Genomic DNA, 26,166 nt, shown 5'->3' with positions numbered 1-26,166 from the left:
CTTCAATCGTTCCTTGGTCCCACCTTTGGGATTTGCATCTGACTTCAACATAGTTTTTTTCTTTTGCAACTGTTTTTTTATAGTTTAACATTTCAAATTTGAACAGTTTTCTTTTTTTAGTTGCCAGGGTAATTATAGACAAAGTGTAGCAAGCCACGCGATTTATGTTATGAGTGTCATCAATTGAATTAAGTTGTTTTTAATTTCTGGATTAAAAGCTTTATTAATTAGTGAATACAATGTTAAAAATATATATTAAGCCAAAAGTGGTGTCTTCACATTAGCTTATTTTGTGTAAGTGACACTGTCTAACATCCAATAAAAGTCAGATCAAAGGCAGAACATTTTCACAATTGTGAAGCTAGAACTCCCACATGTTTAGTATTTCTTAAATAACAAATAATTAATCATCAACATAGTTTATTCATTTTCGATTGACCAATTGCTAAACTCGATCATTTCAACCCTCATTTTGACCTCCATAACTCTTGAAAGACAAAGTAACAGTCTTGTGTGAGACCTGTCGACATACCTCCTCCCCCCTGAAAGAATTTTCAGATTCCTGCAAATCTCACCAACAATCCTCACTTCCTCTCAGTCTCCTCACCTCTGACCATGTGACTGCCCAAAGAAAACCATAATGGCTGCGTACAGACGCGACGTTTATCGTAAATGTAGAAACACTAGTTTTCATTAAGAGTCAGAATTGCACATGTACATTGTGATGAAGTGTGTCATTGCCTTTAGTCTGCCTTTTCAAATATTCATCTACATTCCTATCCTCTCAACTCTACAATCTGCTTTTTCATCCCAGCAGCTTTAGCCTTTTAACATTTTCGGCCCCCACCCAATCTGCCCTCCTGTTTTGTTCATCTTCCCCTTCTTCCACTTATTCTCTATCCTGTTCTCACTGGTCTTCCTCGTTAACTTCACCCATTGTCTTCCTCTTCAATAGTGTCTTCTTCCTCCTCAGCTCTCTTAATTTTAAATGCAGACTTCTTGTTCCTCTTAGCCGCTGTGTGACTGGCTCACCTTTTGTCTTTCAGATTCCAACATTTGCCGGAGATGTCCAGAGAACTGTAAGAAGTGCACCACCTCCAACGTCTGCACCGAGTGTAAACCTGGGATGAGGTAAGCTGGGAGTCATGCGGTATTCATTGTGTTAATTGGAGTTTAAAGCATTGGTCATTTGACACAAAGATATGTCTTGCTTTGTCTGATGCTGCAGACTATGTGATTATACATCTTTATAACGTGCAGTGTTTTGATACTAATGATAGCGTTAGAAGTGCTTAACAATAATTGCATTTCCTCTAAACTGCCGCAGAAACGGATTGGAGGATTTGCTTCACCACTGACTTTGACAGCTGGCTTTTCGGCCTACCTTCAAACAATTACACATTATACAATTATACTTTTATACAAAACACTATTTTCCGTGCAAGGTGCTGACCGAACAATAGGTAGCAACTTGGGATTCAGTGTCTGGTCCCAGGAGCTGGGCATCGACCCCCTTGAGCCACAGCTGGTCTCACTGTTCCCCAAATGTATGAACACTGTGGTCTCAGATGCAACTCACCAAATGAATCACTCAAGCACCTTTTTCGGAAATGATCTAAAACAATATTACTAACATGGTGACTATGGGGCTCTGGGCTTGGAAAAGCCTTTAACCTTCAATATAATTGTGTTCCTGCTGCTATGAGACCTGCTTATATTAATCACAGCTTGTCCATATGAAGATCTACCATTACACTAAGTCCTCAATTGTACTAGTACACATATCTCAGGTTTGGGATTTTTGCATTAATTTGGCTTTAACGTCAGTTTTGTGCTTTCAGGATGAAATCCTTTTGTGTTCATCGACTCCAACTCTGCAGCATGACCGTACAGTGTAGCTAATGTAGACCAGCACATTGTGTTTCGCTGTGGTTTGACTTCACAGCATTAACCAATGAAACCAGGGCTTCCCAACTGTTTGCCTGTTGGGACCCAAACTGAATTTCATCCTGTGACTCAGAATTATTAAAGCCCACAGACACTCATGTAATGCGGAGAGCCACAAGAAGTGGAGCTGTTGTCCATTTTGGCTTGTGGTCCTCACTTTGAAGATCCTCTGATCTTAGAAATGTTGTTATCCATGCAGACATGTTGCAGTTCATTTTTTGGCCACTTCCACATCTTCAAACAACCCTGGCTACACTTGACCTGACACAGGATTGGGCATTTAAAACTGCTGGAATTCCTGATCGGTCATGAAGGAAACACTTGTGAAGCACCTAAAACATATTGCGGTCTTGAACCCAGCTTTAAGTGTTCAGCATAGCCAGAGGTGCAGGTGGGGACACTAGTAAGCCATAATTTCCTCTGAATGCCAGCGAGACCACAGTAAGACACATGTTCACACATGCACACTCCAACAGTCTCCCATTCATGGTCGGTTAGGAGACGAGGAGGAAGAGAGGACCAGACGAGATTGTTTCTGGGAAACGTTAACACAGACCAGCTGTTTTTAAGTTCACTGCAGCGAGCTCACCAACCTGTCCTCACTGTGACTTCACAGAACTGACTTTATAACCGGCAAACCTACTTCATAATTTACTAATACCCCTGTATCTGGCATATGTCCAAATCTCTGGTTTAATAGTTCTTCAAAATACCAAATAGAATATGATGTATTCCTGTTCATCCGTGAAAAACTGAACTGGACTAGCAGCTAATGTGCACACGCACATGATATCACCGGGGTTTCAGTTGTTTTGCTTCTCATTCTTCCTAAATATTTGCCCAGTAAGAAACTTTTAAAGAAAATTGCTCTATAGCAGGCGACTTTTAACAGCAAAACTTTAACAAATGTTCAGGACACGGTTTGGACATGCGAGTGCTTTCACACATTTTACTTTTCTGAAACTCACTTGAGCTACCACCGGAAGAGATTTTATGTCTGTTATTATTTTCCTGGTATTTACTCTAAAGGCACAAGTGTGTGTGTGGTTTTTCTTCTGTTTCACTTTCTAGTCTTCAAGGAAACAAGTGTCAGATGACCTGTGACCCTGGGACTTATTACAATGGCCACAGAAGAAATTGTGAGCCCTGTCATCGGGCTTGTGCCACCTGCGCAGGTAGGAAGTCATACGATTGATTATAAGTACTTTTATTATGTGTGGCAGCATGTACTTCACTTTAATCAGCAAAAATTGTAAGACGAACATTTGCTCTATAATGTCCTCACCGTATCCCTGAAATGTGTGTGTATTTCAGGCACAGGTATAGAGGCTTGCACAAAGTGTGCAGATGGCTACTTTCTTGAGGAATGGCGGTGTGTGTTGACATGCAGCACGGGCTACTACCTGTCAGAGCAGACCTCAGACAACGGGCAGGTGCAGAGGTCCTGTCAGAAGTGAGTCAGCACACCTGCCAACACCTCTTCACCACAGTGAACTTGTGGATCTCCAGTCTACAAAGATTTTAAAAAACAACAACAACAAATAAATCTTGAGCTTTAGCGAGGGAAGTGCACATTTCCAAAAAAATTCGAGCACAGGAACATATTTGAACACATGTATTAAAATGTTTAATCAATAACTGACCGAGGTGAAGGTACGCAATCAGAAATCTGAAATACATGTTGCACTTGAACAGAAACTGGTCCGATTAATTTCATCAGACACTATTTAAAAAAGTAAATCAACCAACCATATGCTTTGGTTTCACCCAAAAAATGCTCTTAGCCAGTTCCCAGTGCTATTCAGCAGCATAACTGCGTCAAGAAGTTGAGCAACACTTCAACAGCAACCCGCCAACAATGCAGCTGGACAGTTTCACTGTTGTAACTTCTATGATTTGATACATTTTAAACAGCCTTGCTGAACTGCCCTGTGTTGCAGTCATCTCAAAGATGTGTGCAATCTTCCCACAGTCCTGTTTTCTTACTCTTTACCAATGATAACCTGGATAAGAAGGAGAGGGAGGGAAGAACAAGTAAACAGACTCTTATTGCCATATGTGATGACTGTTTGAGGACTTCTTTTCCTCCCATCAGACCCACAGTTAAACTCCTCCATAGAGTCAGACATTTAGTTTGATTTTTTATCGTTCCTTGAGGTTAGCTTGCCTCCCGGATATGTCTTTCTCCCACCTTGACTTTTTACCTTCCTTGATTTCCTAAGTCCAATCAAAATGTCCCGTTTTCAAATTAAATGTGAGAACTGTTTTGCTCCCAAAAGATTATTATTATTGTCTATTTTTCTATCCAGTTTCTGTTCACTTTAAACCGTCCAATTCTTTGCAAACACTGCTCACCAACACACACACTGAAAGGGCCAAAGCAATGAATGGCAGCTTATAAATGTATGAAAAGTATAGATTTGTTCAGGCAGATAGTATTACGTCTTGTGTAGATGTTGATTACATAAGTATAATTCCATACATACAAACAGACCCATTCATGTGGGTTTATTTGATAGTTCCACTCGTTTGTCCCTGGTTGTGTTTACACATTTGCAGTGTATGATGCACACCATGACGTAATATCATACATGTTTTAATGTCTACTGACACAAATGATTTTCTCTCTTGCAGTTGATATTTTCACAGTATCAGATTTGACTGAATGTTATTCGAGCACGTCTAATATGGCAGCAAAATGTTTTGTGGTTTGAGTGTATACTAAGAGCAGGAAATGTAAATGAAAAAGACATGACTTTGAAAAAATCACTATATGATATATGAGCCTGTAAAGTGCTGCATAGACTGGTATCTAAATCTTTATACACCCATCAACAGGTGTGACCATAGCTGCTATGAGTGCTTGGGGCCCGGTGAAAGGAACTGCAGCAGCTGTGTCAGTGGTTACAATCTGGAGACAGGAGCCTGTGTGGTCAGCACTATCTGCAAAGATGGTGAGTTTGACAGCGTTCTCATCTACAAGATGACCTCAATCTGTTTATCTCATACTTCCTGCATTGCCACCCATATGCAGAATTTAGTCATAATGCGTATTAGTATGGTCCAGGGGGAAATCTCTGCAACGGCTTAAACCAGCAAGAGCATTGAGTTGGACAGATTCACAGCAGAGACAATATGTTATAGTGCAAAGTAATTGCATAAGTACACATATTATGGTCTAAACAATCTCAGCCAGTCAAAGTGCCAAAGGCCTCACAGGTGCAATTAGCATCTCAACTCTCCTTGAGACTATTTTTCATTTCCAGATAAATTAAATTGTTATATCCCACAGGGTATGAAAAATGATTGCAGAAGGTAACTCTATTAAGTAAATGCTGAGGGTTTACTAATGGCCTTTTATAATTGTTTTGCTTCGTACTAACTTCTTGAATCAAACTGCCTGGAAGCAGCAGGGCAGTCTGTCCTTGCTGTTGCTTTCTGTGCTTTATCTAACGGTCTCATTCATGTTTTACATATTACTAATTTAAAATCTCTCTGGGAATACAAACTCACTCATTCTTGTTTTGCTTATGTAAACTCACAGTTCTTGGTTGGTTTTTCTGTCCTTTGTGACTGAAAAAATGGTCTGAAAGGTTTCTTGAACCATCGACATACCATATAATCTGCTCATCTACACTCACTTTATGGTTTTTGCTTGCTCTCTTTTTGCCTTTTCTTTATTTCATTACTGTGCTTCATATTCTCGTCTTTCCTTTATGTTCTTCTCTTTTGGCTTCTGACTCTTGTAGTGTAAATATTCCCGTTTCTCACTAACTGGCTGAGGTGATGGTCTGATTATGAGGCTTCGACAGCTGTGTGTGTCTGGTTGAGCCATGATCTTCTAGTTAAAATGACCCCAAGGCCAAAAAGTCTTCCACCCTTTGAGATAAAGCTCTGAGGATAATGTGTTTACTGTCAGACCTTTCTCTTGATGAGTACTTTACTTAAAGTGCACACTCAGTCTGTTTCAAACCTTCCTAAACCAAAGCTCAGAAGTAGCGAGTACGTTTCAAAGCTGTTAATAAATAAAACAATTGGCTTACAACTCTTGCAGACTGGTGGTTCACTTTATTTATTTTTTAAACACCAAGTTGTCAATTTCAAAAATCTTCAAATTGCTAATTGTGTGACGTTTGTTTTCCCTCTCTCTCTTTATTTTATTTCCCTGTCTCCTGACGTGGATCCAATCTCTCCCCTGGACAACAATCATTTCCCACCTTGATGAACATCACCTGTGATTGGATCAAAAAACTCTTCCTGTCACCTGAACCCTCTCCTGACCAATCACATTGCTCTACCTGCCATTCAATCACTGTGTGGGTGCGTGTGTGTGTGTGCGTGTTTGTTTGTGTGTGCGTGTGTGCATGTTTCCCCCCTCCACTCCTTCCAAACTCCCCTTATTTCTCTTCTTCTTGGTCTGTGGAAAGCAAATGAAGAATCTTGGGCGGAAGGCAGTTTCTGCGTGCTCGTTAAAAAGAACAATCTTTGCCAGAGGAAAGTGCTGCAGCAACTCTGCTGCAGAACGTGCTCGCAAAAGGGTTGACGGGACGTACTCGATGGGCGTAACGGGAGTGCGGGGGGGGGGGATGTGGGGGCACCCCTCCTTCTCAATCCCCCTCCCTCCCCCGCCCACTCATTCACAGTCACATAATTTATAAGAGAATCTGTGCCTCTTAAAGGGACTGCATCGGAGGTGCGATGACAGGACTACAACAAACCTACCTTTTTTTCTGTACTTGGGACACACACATGTGGTCAGAGTGTAAAATGACTGGGACTTATTTCAAGAACAAACAAGCAAATGAAAACAAAAGTGCAAGCAAACAAAAGAATAAAAGTGTCGGTATTTTGTGACCAAAGCATCGATGCCAAAATAATTAAACCTTCTTTTTTTTTGCCAGTGTAGGAAGCATAGTTTAAAACAGGAGCCAATCAGCCTGTGAATCTCTGAATACGTCTGTGTGCATTTTTGTTTTGGCTCCTCTTCCTCCTCTCTTTCCAGTGTTAACGATAAACAGATGGAAAGTGAATATACAGTAGGAAAGGCCCCGGTTTCTCTGCCTGTAAATATACGTCAAAGAAAATAAAAAGAAGCTCACTCAGTGATGTGAATATAATGTCTGTCTGGGCGGACTGGCTGTGCAGGGGAGGGAAGACAAATTCACACACACAGTTTTGTACACACACACACACACACACACACACAGAGAAACATATGTACCAAACAGATAGACTAATAAACATTACCTTGGACACATACAGCAGCCACCACTTAAAGTTAGACACTCCAGTGTCACCGTATCCCGAAACTGATGCACATTACTAACCAAAATCACCTAATTTCATTTATTTAAAAACATAAACCTGCCCTCCTGAATAGTATGTGCGTTTGGCTTTATTGGTGTGCGTAGGAGACTGACATTAATTCTTAATGTAAGCCCAGACAGCATTGATTCATTCCAGAGGTACGAGAAGACGAGTCGATAGTCATTCCTTCCGGAGCTTTCTGCAGGGAAGCAAATGCTGCAGGGAGGTACAATGAATTTGTGGTATTAGGGATGCACCAAGGCCCATTTTCCCCTCATGATGCACATTCTGAATTCTAAACATTTGCCCAAAACTGATTTATTGATTCCATCCATTACTGTGACAAAACAATTCAATTTGTTGTCACTAGATCAAATAATATAAATATAACTCATATTTGTCACAGGGAACTTCAGTTCTTCAATGTGTTTGTTGGTTTCCACATGCCATGTGTAACCCCGATCAAGGGAATTTTGCCCAATAGTTTTATTTGATCTGTATCGGTGCATCCCTACATCTTACTGTTCTAAAATAAAGTTTTCGTCATTCCATTATCTATTCCATTATCTATTCCATTATTGATGGCAATGCATATCGACTGAAGTATTGCTCTACACATTCAACCCAGAAGGTCAATGGTCGGTCGTCCTCATGTAAGCGGGGAAGGTTTCCGACAGACAGACGGACAGCAAACTGACGTTCAGAGCTCTAACAGTTTCGCTTTATTTCAGAAAAGAGATGTGATTCAAAATGTAGATATTGAAATGCATTTAGAAATAGAACGTCACGTTCATTCAACCCAAGAACAATCAGAAAACAAACAAGTCAATACATTGTTTTTATTCACATTACATCTGTTTGATCTGACAGCGTCACTTCACATCCATGCGTCTGAAATGTTAAATCAACTGAACTTTAAGCTGTTGGCTTCAGATGTCTGGTTTCCCCTCCCGTCTGTCTGTCTGTGAACCTTACCTGATGGAACTAGAAGAATATTCTGGTGTTGCTGGTTTCTGATAAAGAACCGCAAATCTAATGTTTAAGATTCTTATTCTACTTGTGTGGGTTTTCGCACCTGCACCATGAGCATTTACAGTATTAGATGAATTGTTGTACTGTCAACTGGTTATGGGTCCTGATGATTTGTAATAAAGATTGATGACTCCCCTGTTTTGGTTAACAAAAACTTATTCTTGGTCATTGTTTAAGATGACTTGAATTGACTTTAGTTTGTGTGGTGGTAGATACACACACATACACACCCCTCGTATAAAAGCTGTTTTTATTGTTTACCTGTGACATATCTGTGACGATGCATTATTAATGTTACTCAAAGTCCTAGTTTTGAAAATCTTTTTTACTTAAGTGTTCTTATTAAAATGTTTAATATGTTCATGTTTTTGTTTTGTTTTCAGTTTCATGGATTATTTGTATTAATCAGTAATATTTCATCTATTTGCATATCCATTCATCGGTTTCTCACTTCCTTTCCAAAACACTAGGTTTCCTCTCACTATTATTTCTTTACATTTCATTGTGAAACAGTATTGAAAGATATATAACATCATTGAAATTCAGATCACTGCTTTCAGACACTTTCAGGTTTTCAGCGCTCGATCAGATTGATTAAAACAAAGTTCCACCTGCCTCAAGCAGGGCACTTAAAGGCAGACGTGCACTGACATCAGCTGGAAGTTAAAAGCAGGTCAGCGATGGAAGCTTTTGCTGCTCTATACTCCAAAGCCTTAATGTAGAACTTCATTTTGAGTTACTGTTTTTATTTCCTTGCCATACAGCAGCAATTCATATGTTAGCCATAGTTATAAACAACCCCGTGGCTATAATTCAAATAAGTAAAGATATACTCCCAAAGAATCCGATCCAACTATACTTATGACGAGTAGTTGCATTTGAACCCATTAGACACAGTATGTAGGGATGATGGTAGTCTCAGTGGGACAAGATGCAGCAAAGGGGTGTGGGTGCCCAAACATTTGAGTTTATTCTGTTGGGATCATTCTGGTCTAGAGCTCATTGATGTTACACTGTCGTATTTCTTGCACCCGGACTAAGTGTAAGTGACTCAACTGTGTGTGCCAATGCTGACTGTGACCAGTGTTATTGATACACAAACTCTGCGTGATAGTTTGTGTGAGGAAAAACCCTTCTGGTCTCGCATGGGTTTCTTCAGTCGTGCTCATTAATTAAAATCTTCATCCTGCACAAATGCTCATTTTGATCCTCGCCAAATTCCAAACAGTCGTTTCTGTTAAGTGCACCCCTTGTCATGACCGTAGCTCTCTGCAATACTGGTTGTAACCATAGTTAACATTATCCCGCCAATTTTGGGCATCAGCTTGCCCTTAAACCCCGTGGGGGGGCATGTGAAATGTTAGTCTATTCAGCTGTTACTCATGGGCAAGCGGCACTGTGGCTCAGTGGTGATCAGTGTGGGCTTTTTGTCTTAAGGTACTTCCCACTCCAAAAGACACTGTTTGGTCGTGATCCTGACACTGCCCTTGAACAAGGCATCGGCTGGTTGAAATACTGAGGTCACATTTCCCTGCAGGTCAAGTAGAGGAAACACTTAGCTGTGTTAATGTATACCCGATATTAGATACAAAATGTGGTTTATATTCTCTTGACTACTTGCAGCATGTAGTGAATATATAACTTCCCCTGCTTTCTTGGACCAAGTGCAGGTATCGGGAGGTGGAAGAGCCAGGGACTTGTTATTCAGCACTAGGTGTGGTGGATGTCAGTGTGATTTCTGGCAACAGAGCTCTCTCTCTCGCTCTCTCGCTCGCTCTCTCTCTCGCTCGCTCTCTCGCTCGCTCTCTCTCTCTCCTGACAGAGTATAGACTGTCATGCCCTCACAAGGTCAGCTAAGTCTATAAGAGGAAAAGTTTTACTCCCCTGAGTGACAGCCTCGCTTTCTTCTCCTCTCGTGTGTGTGTGTGTGTGTGTGTGTGTGTGTGTGTGTGTGTGTGTGTGTGTGTGTGTGTGTGTGTGTGTGTGTGTGTGTGTGTGTGTGTGTGTGTGTGTGTGTGTGTGTGTGTGTGTGTGTGTGTGTGTGTGTGTGTGTGTGTGTGTGTGTGTGTGTTTGGGGGCAGCTTGAATGTTTTCAGCAGAGCTTGACTGAATGGGAAGCCACCGCCTGTTGTATTTGTACACAAAGAAGCTCTTTTGTTTTGAAAGAAACAATTGATCTTTTCACAGAGAGCTCAGACAATCACGCCGCTTCCTTGAAGGATGCTCAAACACACAAAAACCACACAGCGCCATCCTTATGCCTGAGCCTGTGTCTGTCACCTTTGTCTAATACAAAGGCGGGATAGTAGACAATGTTTATGCCTCTTTTGTTTTGGCCCTTTTCAATGTTGCTTAGTGTGAGCCTGACGGTCGATGGTTTTTTGGAACTCTCAATCTTTTTACCACTCTGGACACAATAGCTCAGACACATATTGTGTGTGTCCAGGGTGAAAGTGAGCAAAGTTTACGTATTTATGCAGCGTAAGTAATGATTATTTGGTAAACATGGTTAGTTTATGATGTTACACATCTAATAATTATTAATTAATAATAATATGTGGAATAATACTGTGGAATGAGAATGCTCTCGAGCAATGTCAGTGACTCAACAATTGCTTTGCCAGGTGTTGAGATTTCTGGCACCCAAAACTCAATTTCCAGCCTGGAATTCATTTTGAAACAAAAACCTTCCGACCTCACAAAACCTACACACGCGTTCATCATTTTCAACAGTGGAGGATGTAGCCACTTTATTCTTGAGTGGAAAACAAGTCAGCGACAAGTCGATATAACAGAACGTGGTTTTATAGGGTTGATGCTTCTGTTGTGTCTTCAAGCAGCTGAGCCAATATGCTGCTCATGTAGCTGTTGTGTGGTCACTTATAAAGGTCAACTATGGTTTTGCTTACGAAATGGCTTTTTAAAATCTTAAGCTGAGGTCTGAGGAAAGCCCCGAGAGGTTATATAACTTCGTTTCACCTGAACTGCATGTCATTTGATTTCAGCAGGACCCAGCACACACATGGAGAGAACATAAACTCCACACACAAAGGGTTTGAACTCATGTGGGAACTTTTTGCTGTGAGGCTAAATTATGAATTCCACAACAAAAATGTCCCCGTCAGTTTACATCTGATATAAACATCCAGTATATACATATATATGGCTACATGTTTCTGTTATCTGTAGAGTAGAGGTTTTGTAACTTCATTTTTGCGATTCAAATCAGTCGTAATATGTGTTTGTTTGCATCTAGAGTTATTTTGGTAATCTTCACCTTGTCTTCAAGCTCATATGGGGTCAAGAAAACAATTTCAGGTCCAAATCATATCTCCGTCTCGTTTAAAAGCACTCAGCAATTAATAAGTATGCCTGACTGACATTTTCAAACTTGCCGTTTTCAAAGAGATTTTCAAACCCGCGAAACGTTCTTGCACATATACAGAAGATAACAAAACGGGATGAGACTATTATTGTGCGGGATATGTCAGGATCCAGAGTATAATGAGCTGGACCTTCAAGGAAATGAAAACAACAACAACTAACGGTTGGATATAATTGGTGCAACTAGGAGACGAGTCAAGTAAAAAGAAAAAAAGTGAGCATACACAATCAGGTAAGCACATAGAAATAAAGCACCTGTGATTAAATGTGTGATTCACTATCATTATCTGTCTGTAGGAGAGTATATGAGTCGTCATGAAAAGTGCCACCTGTGTGATACTACCTGTCTACAGTGCAGTGGTCCAGAGAGAGAGGACTGCACCAGCTGCCCTCCCACACGGTCAGAACCACGGACCTTTACTCATAGTGAAGTCACACTTCTAGATAGTTCAAACAACCTTTTGAACAAATAGAAAGCAGCTTATCACAAGAACTCTTATCACTGCCATTTATTTCATGTCTATTCTAAAATGAGTGACCTATCATACTTTATTTAGCTTTTGGTCACTTTGCACTGCTTCTTATTTTAAATGAAATCTATATTTACAGTGCAAATGTTGGCTGAGGCTTATTGAGCATGTTCTTTGTGAACCACATTGCCACCTGCAGGTTCATTGATGATGGAAGCTGTGTCATCCGCTGCCAGACCGGGCGCTACGCCATGGAGAGGCAATGCCATCGCTGTCACCACACCTGCCACGAGTGTACTGATGGGGGACCTGACAACTGCACCAGCTGTGACACAGGTACACTCACCTAGATCAAGATATGAACACCACTTGTTCGATAATGACACGAACAGTAATATATTTATTATTTTTATTATATATTATAATTTATTATTACATTATATATAATGAGTCAATGACTTTGACTTACAGGACCGGTTGTAAATAAACAATCTTACATATTGAAATCATTCCTTTCTTTCTCCCGTCATCCCAACACACACGCTCTTTAGTCTTTGAAGTGACACAGGGAGCATTGTGCAAGGGTGCTCTGGTGTTAATTTAAAAACCCTTCGATCTAGCTCTGACTGCCATGTAAGTGAAATCGTGCTTTTTTGTGACATCACATGGATCAAGCCAAGGCTCATTTGTGCCAGACTCCACTAGCAGTCCTCTAAAGGTAAATTAATCAAATTAAAGCAAAAAATTCATCCGAGGCTTGCTGATGTGCTAAAAGGGGAAATCAGTCATTTGTTTGTATCCTCACTGCAAATCTCTCCGGTTTGAGCTCAGTTAAAGGACAAGCTGTATCTATGGTTATTGAGTCATTTTTCTTACTTATTGAATTGTTAGGATCTCATGAAGCTAATACAAAAAAAACACACGGATTCATCAGTGAGAAAACAATTGGTATGATAAAACCGGACGCCATTAGAGGCTCACAGCTGAAGACATATCATCTTGAAGGTTGTAGTAATGACTGTGTTTATCACAGTGTCACAGACGTTATTATGGCTGTCGGAATTAATGTATTTACACTGGAGAGATTATGTTACGCACACACCCACTTTAAGATAGCAGACAGCCATGGAGAAGATTAACACCAGATTTCCCCTTCACACACTCTCTCTCACCCTCACGTGTGCACACACACTCAATTAGCCGGAGAGTTTGTCAGACTGTTTGCAAATGTGGTTCCATTTAATTGCAGGTCTGTCTGAGGCTCACTGAGACATAACAATAATAACATGAAGGAACCCTCCGCCTGTCTCTCCCCGTGTCATTTCTGTCAAAACAACCTCTCTTATCTCGGCACGCATACACACGCACACGCACACACACACGCGCACACACACACGTGCATACTGGTAGATATTGAGCAGTCAATTACTGCTACTGGTCGTTGATGATAGCTGGGATTCTTCCACCCCTGCTGTCTCTAGAGTGGGGAAAGAATAAAAGTGCTACAAAAAGGAGCGTAAAAAGAACAATGAAGAGGGGAAGACAAGAAAAGAGATCGGTTATCAGATTAATCCAAAGTGTCCTTTTTAAAACACAGACACACAAAAGCAAAGACATGCCTGAAAATACAGACTGTATTACAGAATTATACAGACATTTATTTAGATTTTATGGAATCATTCAATGTCGATATGATGAGTTAAAGACTGTTTCTGTGTTTGTGTTCATGTGTATGACGCTGTCTCGAATACATCTGCATCTCTGTTTTGTCCCTCACAACATTTCCTGTACATATTGAATTCTCTTGTCTTTCTCCATTTAGATAAGTTCGACGTGGCCAGGTACCTCTTTCAGACTCAGTGTCGGGACGTGTGTCCAGAGGGGTTGTTCCACTCCTCCAGCAGACGGTGTGAGCCCTGTGCCGCAGACTGCCTCATCTGTTCCTCAGCAGACTTCTGCCGCCACTGCAGCCCAGGGCACAAGCTCAGAAATGGCCAGTGCGTCCCGTTGGAGTGCAGTGCAGGTGAAAGATGCTGGTAGAGCCTCAAAAGACATACAGCCTCCTTATTTACTATAGTCGCTATGATAAAGTCCACTACTTTAAGTAATGATGTATCGCAAACAATAAGCATGGTTAAAATGTTACAATAGCTGTTGCTCAGCACCACTGTCAGAGCTTGGCTTAATGTGGCAGACATCACCTCAGGGACCTGTAGCACAGTGACCTCAGTTTAGATAAAGTATTAAAGCTGAAATACAACATATGCAAACCCCCATGTCTCCTATATTGTATAATATGCATGAATTGACCAAAGAATAATAAATAAGAGACACACGTTGATACTAGGCCAATATATTAGAAAATGAAATAAAACGTGTCCATGAGGTGATTCAGGTGTTTTAGGTAAACAAAAAAATTCTTAGAGAAACTAATAAAAATGCCCAAAATGTGTTCTTGCTTCTACTTCATGCTTAACTAAAGAACATTTGCTGAATGTATTTAGTGTCCTCAGGCAGATTGTGAAACTCAAATGTGAATGCCAACCAAAGGAGGATTGAGAAAGAGCTGATGTGCTTGGACTGAGACGCTTTTTGAGAAATTTCAGAGAAGGAAAATAAGTGGAGGTGGGAAGTTGCAACTTGAATGTAAGACGTAGGTGAAGGGTAACGATGGAAGTTTTTAAGTGAGGATATAATATGTGAGAGGGAGGATGAGTTCTTATATCTTAGAGCAGGTCTAAACACGCCCCACAGGCCGCTTGATCTCTGGGGTAGGTGAAACGTATAGCTTTGAGTTTGGCAGCACTCTCGTCCTTGTTTGGTATCCCAGGCAGAGCAATGACACCACGTTGAGTGATGTTACATAGATTAAAAAAAAGTGTGTGACAACAAAGAAATATGCCGGCTTAAAAGCTTAAAATAAAGCTTATTTTTCTCAATTATAAAAACCTTATTTTAAACATCCAGGGTTGAGCAATTAACATAATAAACTCAATACTTTTTAAGACCTGTTATTCCAACATCGTCTTTGTTGCTGTATGTATTTTCATATCTGCTGTTTTTTTATCAGGTAAAGTTGCAGATGCTGAGAAAGAGGACTGTGTCCCCTGTGACGAGGGCTGCAAGCAATGTGAACGCAGTAAGTGCACCACATTTTCTCTCACGACTCACTTTCTCTCCTCCTACGTCTTTCACCTACATTGATCAAAGCGTAGAAATATAAATAAAATATAAATATAATCAAGTTATAGCAGCAGCAGGTGTATGGCACCCCGCAATAGCTTATAGTCAAAGTCGCTGGAGATGGAAAAACCTGGAGCGCTCGCATTCAACTGTTTTCAGAATTGGAGACATCATTTCAGTCCCCAGGGGTGAGATACAGTGACATGAAAAACTGGTAACATAACTCTTAATCAAGTAGTACTGGACTAAGTGTGTTGACCGTGCAGTCGGGAGGTGGGGGTGCTGGCATTTACCTACGATGCTGCCACAGATGGTTGATGCACCTCACTATTTACAGTAAGCTCTATTTTACTGCAGAAATTGCTGAAATGAAGATTGTATATATTCCAATAAGCCTCATTCATTAGGGAAGTCATTTGGACAAACATCTTAACTAGCTGTAGATTTCCTTAATTATCAGACACCCGGAGAAGATGCCACAGATGCATAAGATCTGTTATCGTTTCCCTTTTTGCAAGACTGATGTTTATTTTCTCCGCAAGGAACATTACCTGAAATGTAATTTCCGCCCTCTATCCCGCAAAGGGCTAACATATTTTCCGCTCCAGGCGTAATGCCTCCGGTAATTATTTGTATTTCCATTGCCGATACCCTCCATGATGTTTGTTAATATAAAACAATCAGCATACCTTTGTGTACAGCAACGCAAAAACGCTATGGGCTCTTTTTCTGAACGGTGTTTTGACTGATTTGTTTTTTCCTTAAATAAACCATACAGTATGAGTCTCAGGATAAAATCCCCTTACTCCTCACCATGTCAGGACAAGCCACATAAAGGTGACACTTCTCTTATCATGCTTATAACATACCATAGAAAGCTGCTGTGCTGAACTAGTCTGAGGGGGAGACGGGTGTTATTATATCATTATGCATTCTCGGAGGAATATCTGTCTCCACTCTCACCCCACCACAGCCTCCCTCCCACCCACTTGCTCTTAGTAATCACATTTCTGCCAGCTGAACAAGCCAGTCAGCAGATTAGATATTTGAGCCGATTGGCCGTGTGACACGAGGCGACAGGCGAAAGTGAAGATGAAACAGAGCGTGTAGTATCTGGCAATTTATATATGTCTCTGTAAGCTTATACTTTATCCTTATTTAGCTTTTCTAGGCTTTTGATACGTTTTTGACATTTACAGTCAGACATGTTTGGTAGTTTTGGATGCCCTCTACTTTTTTCGGGGCTTCTTGGTGAATCTTCAATCAATTCTTGTATTAAATTGATATAATACTTTGTATTAAAATAACGTTCAGCCCAAAATGTTATTATCTTTTCAGGCATGTTTATGCAAGCATTGCTCCAAAAAGGAAACAAAACAAAAATAATTCAACATGCATCCTGAGGCCAAACAGTTGCACTTGAGGTTAAGGTTTTGGTTCAATTTTGGGTCAACATAATATAATATAATCGGATCATTCATCTTTTAAATCCAAGTTTTCTTTTCCTTATCTGATCAAGGGTTCAAGGGCAGTGGATGTAATGCGCTGCACAGATTGTAAAGCCCCTAGAGGCAAATTTGGGATATTGGGCTATATTAATAAAATGTACTTGACTTTGCAAGGCTCTGTATAACTTAGCCCAATGATAAAAGTACCCTCAGACTGGCAAAACCCTCAGTAGAAATCCCCGGGATAAAAAGCCCTCATTATCTTAGCCCTTCTTGGCACATGGCTCCATGACTTCCTCCGTTAGGGAGCATTGCTGATGACACATTTCTAATCCGTCAGTGTGCTCTTCTGTGTTCACATTTTCTTTGAACTCCCCCGTTTATCCTCTCTGGGTATCTGTGCCCTTAATTCCTTACTTCACTTTTCTCCATACACTTTTTTAAATGTCATCGATGGGGGTTTCTAGAAACCTTTTTTGACCATCAGTGTTCAAGACATGATTATCGACACATACTGTGCTACGATTGGCCTTTACTGGTCATCCTGGCTTCAGGAAAGAAGTATTCATCCTGCTCCTTCACTGCGGAGCTGGAGGCACCTCCATCCAATCCTTGCTGGTGTGATACGTACAGCTCATATCTGAGTCTTCCTTATGAAGGGTTTGCGTCATTACACCCGCACATATTCAGTTTTTCTTGACCAGCAATCCGCTTCTCAAACAATTCATGAACACATGTCACTTTCTCAAACTGCAGTAATACTTTGAGGTGATGTTAAACCTGAGTTTGTCCATCCTCAGTCCTGACTGTATCATCTCTCATCACTGAGACAAATCACATTGATGTGTGATTGTTTGTCCGTGTGAATGTAATATGAAGCTTGTGAGTACATGTAGACTGTAAATGCGTGTGTATGAGCGCTTGCACATTCCACATGTGCATACTTGGGATGTGTATGCCAGTTTAAATTCTGTTAAAATCTCCCCTCCCCTGGCTTTCACGGTTCATATTTATGCAGGAGCTATTTTCTTTCTTTACACAGAGACACAGCCTGAAGGCATGATTTCAAACTCATCTGTCCCTCCCACCTTTCCTTTGTCAAAGTCTTTCTCTGTATGAGTAATAGGTTTCACAGGTAGTGGCTTGTCGACCACATTGAAGTGCAAACCAGTGCAGTGTTGAGTTGGGGGTGCTGGAAGAAGAGTGAGAGGAATGAGGTCTGGGAGTCGATGGAGGCTTTTCTGGAATGGATGAATGTCCCTGGGGAAAGTCTGCAGAAGGGGTTTAAAAAATATATATCCTCCTATCTCTCTTTTACTCTGTGTCTCTCTGCTTCCTGTCTGATCATTTTCTTCTCCTCTTCCCTTCTTGCTCCGTCTGTCCTTGGAGATATTTTGACATCATTGGAGGGCAAGGTGGCTTTTTCTCAGTTATCGAATAGATGATTTTGATTGACAGCAGGAGTGAATTAGTTTGGAGGTAAAATGTACTCTGCTTTTTGTGTACAAAAACAGCCTCTCACACACCTGCATTACATATTAATATCCCCTGCCTATAGTTCCCCGGTCTCCAATATAAAAACATACACTAACAGCAAATAAAGTTTGTTCCATAACCTGTCACTCACATTATGTTTGTGTCTTTCAGCAAACGTACACCTTCAGTGCAGACTACAAAGACAGCATGTGACTTCTGACTCCTAGAAGATCAGACGTTATAAATGAACTTTAATGCCTGTAGAAACTTTTACATTTAATAATAATACTAATAATAATACATTTCATTTGGAGGCACTTCTGGCTCTGTTGTGCCATTTTTCCATTCGTCACATTGAGCTGAAGATTGATCTGTGATTGGTGCCCCTCAATTCTACAGCTCTCAACGTGTTAGTGTGTGTTGTCAGAGTGCCTCCTGCTGGTGTTAAAGGAAAATGGGTTTAGAAAAACATGACTGCACTTGCAGTAGAGATCAGATGTTTCTTTAACAACCCTTACCATCACAGTGATATTGTCTTTATGTTTCATTTTCTGTATGTTTTCATGGTGAGAGGGTCAATGGTGATATGTCAGATGCTACATGATATATACATTAAACAGAAGCTGCAACAACTGATAACAAGGCTGATCAAATATGCAAACAATGTTTGCCTTGAGGTTGCAAACGGAGATATTTCACCAAGTCCAGGAATCACAATATGCCTGATCTGGTTGGGATTTGTTTAATTTTCTGCTTTTCATCACAGAGGATTCAGGCGATCAGGAGCAGGGAACTGTTTGTCTCAAATGTGAAGATGGGTACTACCAGTAAGTATCTTCAGTTTAGTCTCATTGAACTGCACCACGTAGTGGTATGTCCTCCTATTGATACCATCTGTCTTCCAGGTTAGGCACAGACTGTCATCAGTCCTGTCCAGATCGGACCCAAAGTGTGACCGACACCATGGTGTGCGCTCCGTGTGAAGAACAACAATGTGTAATCTGCGAACAGTCCCAGTGCTACTGGTGTGAAGAGGGATTTTATATCTTTGGTAAACATTTGAACCATTTATAACTGTGGGTTTGTGGTGTGAATACCAACTAGCGACATTTCTGGAGAAACTGTGATCGGCATTCGGTTTAAATATATATATTTTTTAAAGAACTGTAAACATTAAAGTAAAATTCTCCATCTCTTGACGTCACAAACATCCGAGTTAGAAAAAGTGTCAGATGACAAATTATTATAGGAAAAGTTGTATTGTGTGTATATAGAGAAAGTAAAAATGTCTATTTGTGTGTCCAGATGACAAGTGTGTGGATCACTGTCAGGAAGGTTTCTTCGTGGATGAGGAGAGTCGGGAGTGTGAGTTTTGTCACCGCACGTGTCGCACCTGTGGAGGGCCGCAATATGACGACTGTGACTCCTGCGAGGACGGATTCACGCTGAAGAGCGGGGAGTGTTTACAGGGCAGACGGCTTGCTTCCTGCTCTGAGACACACTTCACAAACAGTATGGAAAAGTACTACATGTTGTCAACATGACTGTCTCTACTTTGTACAACTTCCCCGGGTCCCCCACTGACCCTCATTAACAGATTAATTTGATTAATTTGTATCTTATATGTTGACTGTTATTGTTTTGTTTGTCTGTCTAATGTGTACACACCAGCCGCCAAGTCAAATTCTTCATGTGTCTAACACACGTAGCTAATAAATGTTTATGATTCTGATTCTGACATAAACATCAAACCGTGCGGGGGGGATTTGTATTTTCAATCTTTCATCAGTCACTCAGCAACACACACTTTACTCTATTTTTTTTTCATACCCTCATTTCCTCCTCTCTTCCATGTCATTCATATCAATATTTTGTCCTGGTTTTCTTCTGCTGCCTGTCAGGTCAGGGTGATTGTGAGCTGTGCCACGCCGCCTGTAAGACCTGCTCTGCTGCGGGGATGGCGGACTGCAACAGCTGCTCCTCTGGTACGCATTGGCTGCTGCTATGCCACATTAGATTGAGCTCCTGACTACTAAATGTTGAGTGGCATTTTCTTTGATGTTTTAGGCAAACTTGCCATCCAAGTACATGTTTTTTCTTAAATAAATGATGGAAGATGCGATTTTTTCAAATCTAAATAAGCTTTAGTCCACTAAAGATCTTTGTGCCCAGTCGTTTTCTTTCGTCAGTGGTGTGATTTGTCTTTCTGCCTTCAGGTCGATTTTTGACTGCCCATCAGACCTGCTTGTCCCATTGTCCATCTGGTACTTTTGCCAACCAGGCATCCAGCCGGTGTGAAGACTGCTCGAAAGGGTGTGTCACGTGTCAAGATGCCCAGCAGTGCCAGCGCTGCCGCAGTGGGCTCAACCTCCACAATGCAGTGTGTGTGGTGGATTGTCAGAGGTGCTTCTTCTGTTTTCACATTTCTTGACTTGCACATGAACACACACCATCATACTATATTAATGATACCTTATTCTCTCCTCTCCTTCCCTAGAGGGTTTCCTCAAGGTGGTGTATGCCAGCCGTGTGTGCCAGGGTGTGCATCCTGCCAGGGAAATTCCTCTCACTGTCTGAGCTGTGAGAAACAGTATTTGCTGCTGGACCGCTCCTGCAGGTCTCACTGTCCAGAGGACTATTACGCAACCGAGACCGAATGCCACCGCTGTGCAGCTCACTGTGGAGTGTGCAGTCAAGATGGCCTGTGTAAGAGTAAGTACGCTGGGTGTCGCAGTGGAGAGTAGAGAAATGGAAGATGTGGAGAGGAGGTTTAAAGAAGAGCCTTTTTAAAAGGTCACTCAGTTTAGTGTTGAAGTATCTGAACAGAGGAGAAGGGAGATGAGGAGGAAGGAGAGATTGTTCTCTGCTCAATAGACTACAAATAGTTCAGCCATGAAGTTTAAATCTAAGATTGACTGAGGAGAATCAGATGAGAAGAAGGATGGAGGAATACAAGAGACATTAGAGAGAAGACGTTGAAGAATAAGGGAAACATTGGGTCAGTGTATCTTTAGTCGAAGTCCTATATTGACATGACACGGTTTTTCCTACATATATACTCTCATTCGATTATGTCTGTAGTGTTAGCGTTGTTGGTAAACACAAACAAGTGTTTTATCCATGACGGCTTCTTGTTATAGAAGTAAAAAGTGGATAAGAAGGACAAGCCAGGATGAGAAATAGTTGGGGCTGCCTGAGAGGATGAAGAATTACAAATGTGTTTCTCTTCCAGCATGTGCTCAGTACTACTTCCTCCTTGAGGGGAAGTGTTTGGATGATTGTCCCAACGGCTACTTTGCCAGCGAGAACCCACAGGAGTGTGTGCATTGCCATGCTGATTGTGCCTCTTGTGACGGGCCGAGCTTTGATGACTGCGATGTGTGTCGTAACCCGAAAGCTGTCCGTTACAATGGAGAGTGTCTGGCTAAGTGTCCCGACAGCACTTACTATGACGCGACTACCAATGAATGCAGAGGTAGGGAAGGTGCACGTTTATATTAATCATGCAAAAATCAAACACAGCTCTACTCTATCAATTCAGGATTTATTCTCGGCCTGTGTCTCATTGCTTTTTATTTTCCTAGATTGTGACCGGTCATGTCTGACCTGCTCAGGGCATCAGCCCTCATCGTGCCTCAGCTGCGATACCCACAGGCGTAGAGATGCCAGCGGGCACTGTGTGTGGTTCAGTCAGTGCTCTTTGCGCTCGTACATGGATCATAATGGGCAGTGCCAAGAGTGTCACAAACTCTGTCATCGCTGTTCGGGACCGAGCAAAGACCGCTGCCTCAGCTGCAACGAGCCACACTTCCTCATGAGTACGTTCGACCAATAGCTTTTTATCCAACTAATGTGAACTTCTTGTTTTTTAAATGTGTAACTTTGTTCCCATTAGACAACACGTGTGTACAGGAGTGTTCTGTGGGTCACTATGCAGAGGACAAAGACGAACGTGTGTGTGAACGCTGTCACTTCAGCTGTCAGTCATGTGTCGGCCGTCACAGTGTGCAGTGTGTCGACTGTCAATCTGGATTCTTCAAGCAGGGAAGCAGCTGCGTGGAAACCTGTTCAGAGAGGTTCAAAGAGCACACAGGCGCACAAAACGCTTTCTTATTTTTCGTTGAAGAACCTCGCAAACTAAACTGATATCCTCTCTCCTCGTCAGTCACTTTGGCAACACCACCACCATGGCGTGTGAGCAATGTGACCCCTCTTGTAGCCAGTGTGGGGGTCGCGGTAACAGAAACTGTCTGAGCTGTCGGGAGGACTACGTCTACCTGGGGCGGGGGGGGCAGTGCCTGCGGAGCTGCCCTTCAAGCTTCTACCAACACAGCCGCTCCAAGACCTGCCACCAGTGTCACCCCACCTGCAAAACCTGCAGTGGTAAAGGAAGCCTGTCATGGCTTATTTCTGACGTGCTTCTTTTTTTTGTGTGGGGAACTGTGTTTTGAAAATATTTCCTTTTAATTGAGCATGAATAATGTCACAGTTTCTAAGACCCCCTTGGCTACTATTTTCATAGCCACCACCCGACTATGCAGACGTCTACTGCATCTATTGATATGATTTTAATCGGCAAATTGCAGCTCAGCCATGTGATGACATTATCTCCTTCCAGATAAGGGCGCTCTGGCCTGTCAGTCCTGTTATGAAGGCTACACGTTTATGGGAGGCATCTGTGTATCCAGATGTCTCGTGGGCTTCTATGCCACTTCCCAGGTGAGAGAGCTTGTGTGTTGCTGAATTTGCTCTTGGGAAACAATAATAATATATTGGACATATAGCTGCAGCCCAAGGCTGCTCTTAAAAATGTGTGACGTTCAGTCTGCAGTGTGACAAATTATAATGTTTCTTTAGGGCTCTGAGTCAGAGAGTGATGAGCCGAACTGCAAGGCATGTGACCCGGCCTGCGTTGACTGCCGGGGTCCCAGCATGTCGAGCTGCACAGTGTGCCCCGCACTCGAGATCCTGTTTGATGGTCGCTGCTTGACCTGCTGTGGAAATGAGACCCGCCGTGATGATGAACCGATACCCAGGGAGTGCTGTGACTGCAAGGCGTCACAAGGTAAACCAGAACCCCCTCTGGAATAGTCTTTTCAAACCCGCACAGATACACACTGGATTGAGACTTGCTCCTGGAAAATAGTGTTTACTTGCTTGGGATTCATCAGTCACACTTTCCCTTCAGGGCATACAATTGCCAATGGTTATCCCCCTTTGTAATTGATCTAATTGATAGCCTTCCCACTGCATAGACATGAGTTTCATCTCCCATTCCAAATATAGCTTCCACTACTTGGAAACGATGGAAATATGTTGCTTCTACAAAAAAGGCCTTAGGGCCATGAAAGACAAGACGCCATTCAACTAAAACAAGTCTTGTAAAAAACACTCATGCCAGACAAACCCAGTATACATAGCACATTTCTTATTTGGAGTGACCTAATGGTGTGCTCTATGTCCTTCTTCTCAGAGGAGTGCGTCCTTGGTGTCAACTTTGTGATGAGACGTCTTGAAGACATGGAGGCTCAAGGCAGCACCGCCAAGCTCCTTGTCCTGGCCTGTGTTGTGCTTATCCTCTCAGTGGGCAGTGGGGTCTTCCTCTTCCTCAACGCTCGGTATCGATCACTTGCCATTGCATCCAACACCAAAGCGGGAGGCTATGAGAAACTGGACACCAGTCGGCGCATTGCCTCACAACCCCCCACCTCTTCATTTGGGGAGTACAGCGATCGAATCGGTGAATGTGAGGAAGGTGAGGAAGATGATGACGAAGATATTGTGTACATGGGACAAGATGGGACAGTGTATCGGAAGTTTAAGTACGGACTGTTGGATGATGACGAGATTGAGCTTGAGTACGATGACGAGAGCTATTCATACAGTTGAAAAGAAAGCCCTGAGTGGAGGAGAGTAGCTCGGCCTGCCGTATCGTTTCAGTCTAAACGTGTTGTGAACTTTGTTTTTCATCATTCCTCAGACGTGGAATGTCCATTTAAATATTTTTTAAAGAGTTGGATCTCTTCAGATCATGTTGGCACTTTGGTCTTTGGAGAAGGATGGTGACAATTTCTCCATTATTTTAATTATATTACATTTCAAAGACACTTTAGTAATCCAGACAGTTCCTAATCAATATTTTAATGTTATAACATTTCCACATCAATCATGTTGGTTTCCTGTTGGATTATGTAACCTATTCCGTTCATTGGGATGAAGAGTTGATTAATTTTTTGAACCACAAACCTCTGGAAAAGTTGTATATGTGCTGACAATCATATTCATGTGTTTGTTTACATTTTCTAGAAAACATTTTACCGTCGAGAAAAAATATAATTTGAAGAACAACATAAAATGATACGGAAATCATTCTCTATTGATATTGATATTTTAAAAAAAACAATCTTACAAACACCTTTATATTAGTTAAAATGAGCAGATTTTATCTTTGAATTTTCAACACAGTGACAAATTAAAGACTACAGTTAATTGCACATTACATTCTGTTATTACAACTCAGTTAACTTCACGTTGGGAATGAGTGTTAACGTAATATAAGCCCTCTGTTTCGGGATCATCTGGAATGAAACTCAGATTAATCGGTGGTAACATTACTGTTTGAATTGAGTTGGACTTTGTATCGCACTGCAGGAGTCACCAATATATTCAAAGCAAACTTTACAGTGAAGTAACAACCTTGTGGGGTTCTGTTTGGGTTAGTTTACACAGAGAGAGATATTTTCCAACTGGTTTTGTCTTGTTTAAGCCACAGTAAAATGCTGGCATCTGCATGTTCTCAGATTAATACTCAAAACATGTTAATTTAGCAGGAAATTGTTCTTTTAGGTCTCCACCAGTTAAGTGTTTGCCTTCACCGGGACAATAAGAGGTTTGCATCCCACACACTGGAAAATAATAAACAATTAAGATTGGTCTCTGTGATTGGTTGAGTTGAAACTTGCTGTGAATCATTGTTTCATAATAAAGTTGGAGTGTGCACTTTGGATGAACATTTGTGTCTGAAATGTACCTACTGATGCAAAGAGCTGAGTTAAAGGGGAGCTGTTCCCTGTAAATGTTGAGCTTAGTACCATGTTGGTGTTGGCCTATATGTGTGATTGTGTTACGTGACGGAGTTGATTTCGTCTAAACTACTTTTAAATCATTCTTGGATGTATGTTGAATGACGTAAATGCAATCTTAATTTAGCTGGTTCCTCATCTGTCCCAAGGGGCTTTCACAACATCCCTGTTATTGTTTTCTATGTAATTTAGTATTCTCACACACATTGAAAAGGAAGACCCGTTAGAGATAAATCTGAATTTACTCACTGAAATTACCGAAAGACATCTTTTAGGTTCAGAGTTGTTCTAATTACTAAGGTGCTTAAGCACCGACATCCCCAGGCTCACTTGTCAACTTATGACTCATCAACGTGAAGTTGTCTTCTCATCACGACCTTTATGCTGAATCCCCAGGAGAGCAGGTTGAGTCCAGTTTCTTATCTCATTCTAGACTTTGTAGCATGAGCCAAAAACAACCAGTCGGCTCCTTAACGGCGGACAGAGGATGAGAGACATCAGAGTGGGAGTGGGAGACCCAGCAAGCAGAGGGGTTATTGACACCTCTTGGCTCCTGTGATATTGGATTGGAACTGCGTGTCGCTCTGGTCTCCCCACTTGAAGAACACAGAACTGTTTCATATTTACCCCTGTTGGACTTTACATTTCCTCTTGGCTCCTCCAATACGCACGCACAAACCCTGAACCGATCATCAGTCACTCCTTTTTTGGACATTTTTACTATTGACACTTGGTCAAAGAGGATCTGATATTTGTGGACTACGTCAGAATGAGTAATGGAACGTAATTCTGTTTTGGTCAAATGGATATCTCTTGAAATGTGAATGATCGAAACTA

At 41.5% G+C, this 26,166-nt stretch overlaps 1 protein-coding gene across 5 annotated transcripts in view; it reads left to right on the top strand.

Annotated features, from left to right (window-relative positions):
- The window catches only part of pcsk5b (proprotein convertase subtilisin/kexin type 5b), a 66,153-nt gene extending 40,902 nt beyond the window's left edge, over positions 1-25,251 (top strand). Inside the window, exons 17-38 of one of the 5 annotated variants that reach the window (XM_056418108.1) lie at positions 1,047-1,131; positions 3,019-3,122; positions 3,262-3,400; positions 4,786-4,901; positions 11,968-12,070; positions 12,340-12,476; positions 13,963-14,163; positions 15,211-15,279; positions 19,014-19,074; positions 19,153-19,298; positions 19,553-19,759; positions 20,149-20,232; positions 20,464-20,650; positions 20,745-20,959; positions 21,480-21,722; positions 21,832-22,065; positions 22,143-22,323; positions 22,413-22,630; positions 22,866-22,966; positions 23,105-23,312; positions 23,721-24,002; positions 25,094-25,251. In XM_056418108.1, coding sequence (XP_056274083.1) covers positions 1,047-1,131; positions 3,019-3,122; positions 3,262-3,400; positions 4,786-4,901; positions 11,968-12,070; positions 12,340-12,476; positions 13,963-14,163; positions 15,211-15,279; positions 19,014-19,074; positions 19,153-19,298; positions 19,553-19,759; positions 20,149-20,232; positions 20,464-20,650; positions 20,745-20,959; positions 21,480-21,722; positions 21,832-22,065; positions 22,143-22,323; positions 22,413-22,630; positions 22,866-22,966; positions 23,105-23,312; positions 23,721-24,002; positions 25,094-25,197 — 3,425 coding nt within the window. In that variant the 3' untranslated portion in view covers positions 25,198-25,251. Of the gene's footprint in view, positions 1-1,046; positions 1,132-3,018; positions 3,123-3,261; positions 3,401-4,785; positions 4,902-5,239; positions 8,648-11,967; positions 12,071-12,339; positions 12,477-13,962; positions 14,164-15,210; positions 15,280-19,013; positions 19,075-19,152; positions 19,299-19,552; positions 19,760-20,148; positions 20,233-20,463; positions 20,651-20,744; positions 20,960-21,479; positions 21,723-21,831; positions 22,066-22,142; positions 22,324-22,412; positions 22,631-22,865; positions 22,967-23,104; positions 23,313-23,720 lie in introns of those variants that run through there. The other 4 variants (XM_056418107.1, XM_056418110.1, XM_056418109.1 and 1 more) reach the window with 4 other exon arrangements.
- The last annotated feature ends 915 nt before the right edge of the window (positions 25,252-26,166 follow it).

The sequence above is a fragment of the Pseudoliparis swirei genome, chromosome 7, assembly GCF_029220125.1.
Source record: "Pseudoliparis swirei isolate HS2019 ecotype Mariana Trench chromosome 7, NWPU_hadal_v1, whole genome shotgun sequence".
Lineage (NCBI taxonomy): Eukaryota > Metazoa > Chordata > Actinopteri > Perciformes > Liparidae > Pseudoliparis > Pseudoliparis swirei.
The sequence above is the reverse complement of the archived record's forward strand: the minus strand, read 5'-3'. Positions and strand labels throughout refer to the sequence as shown.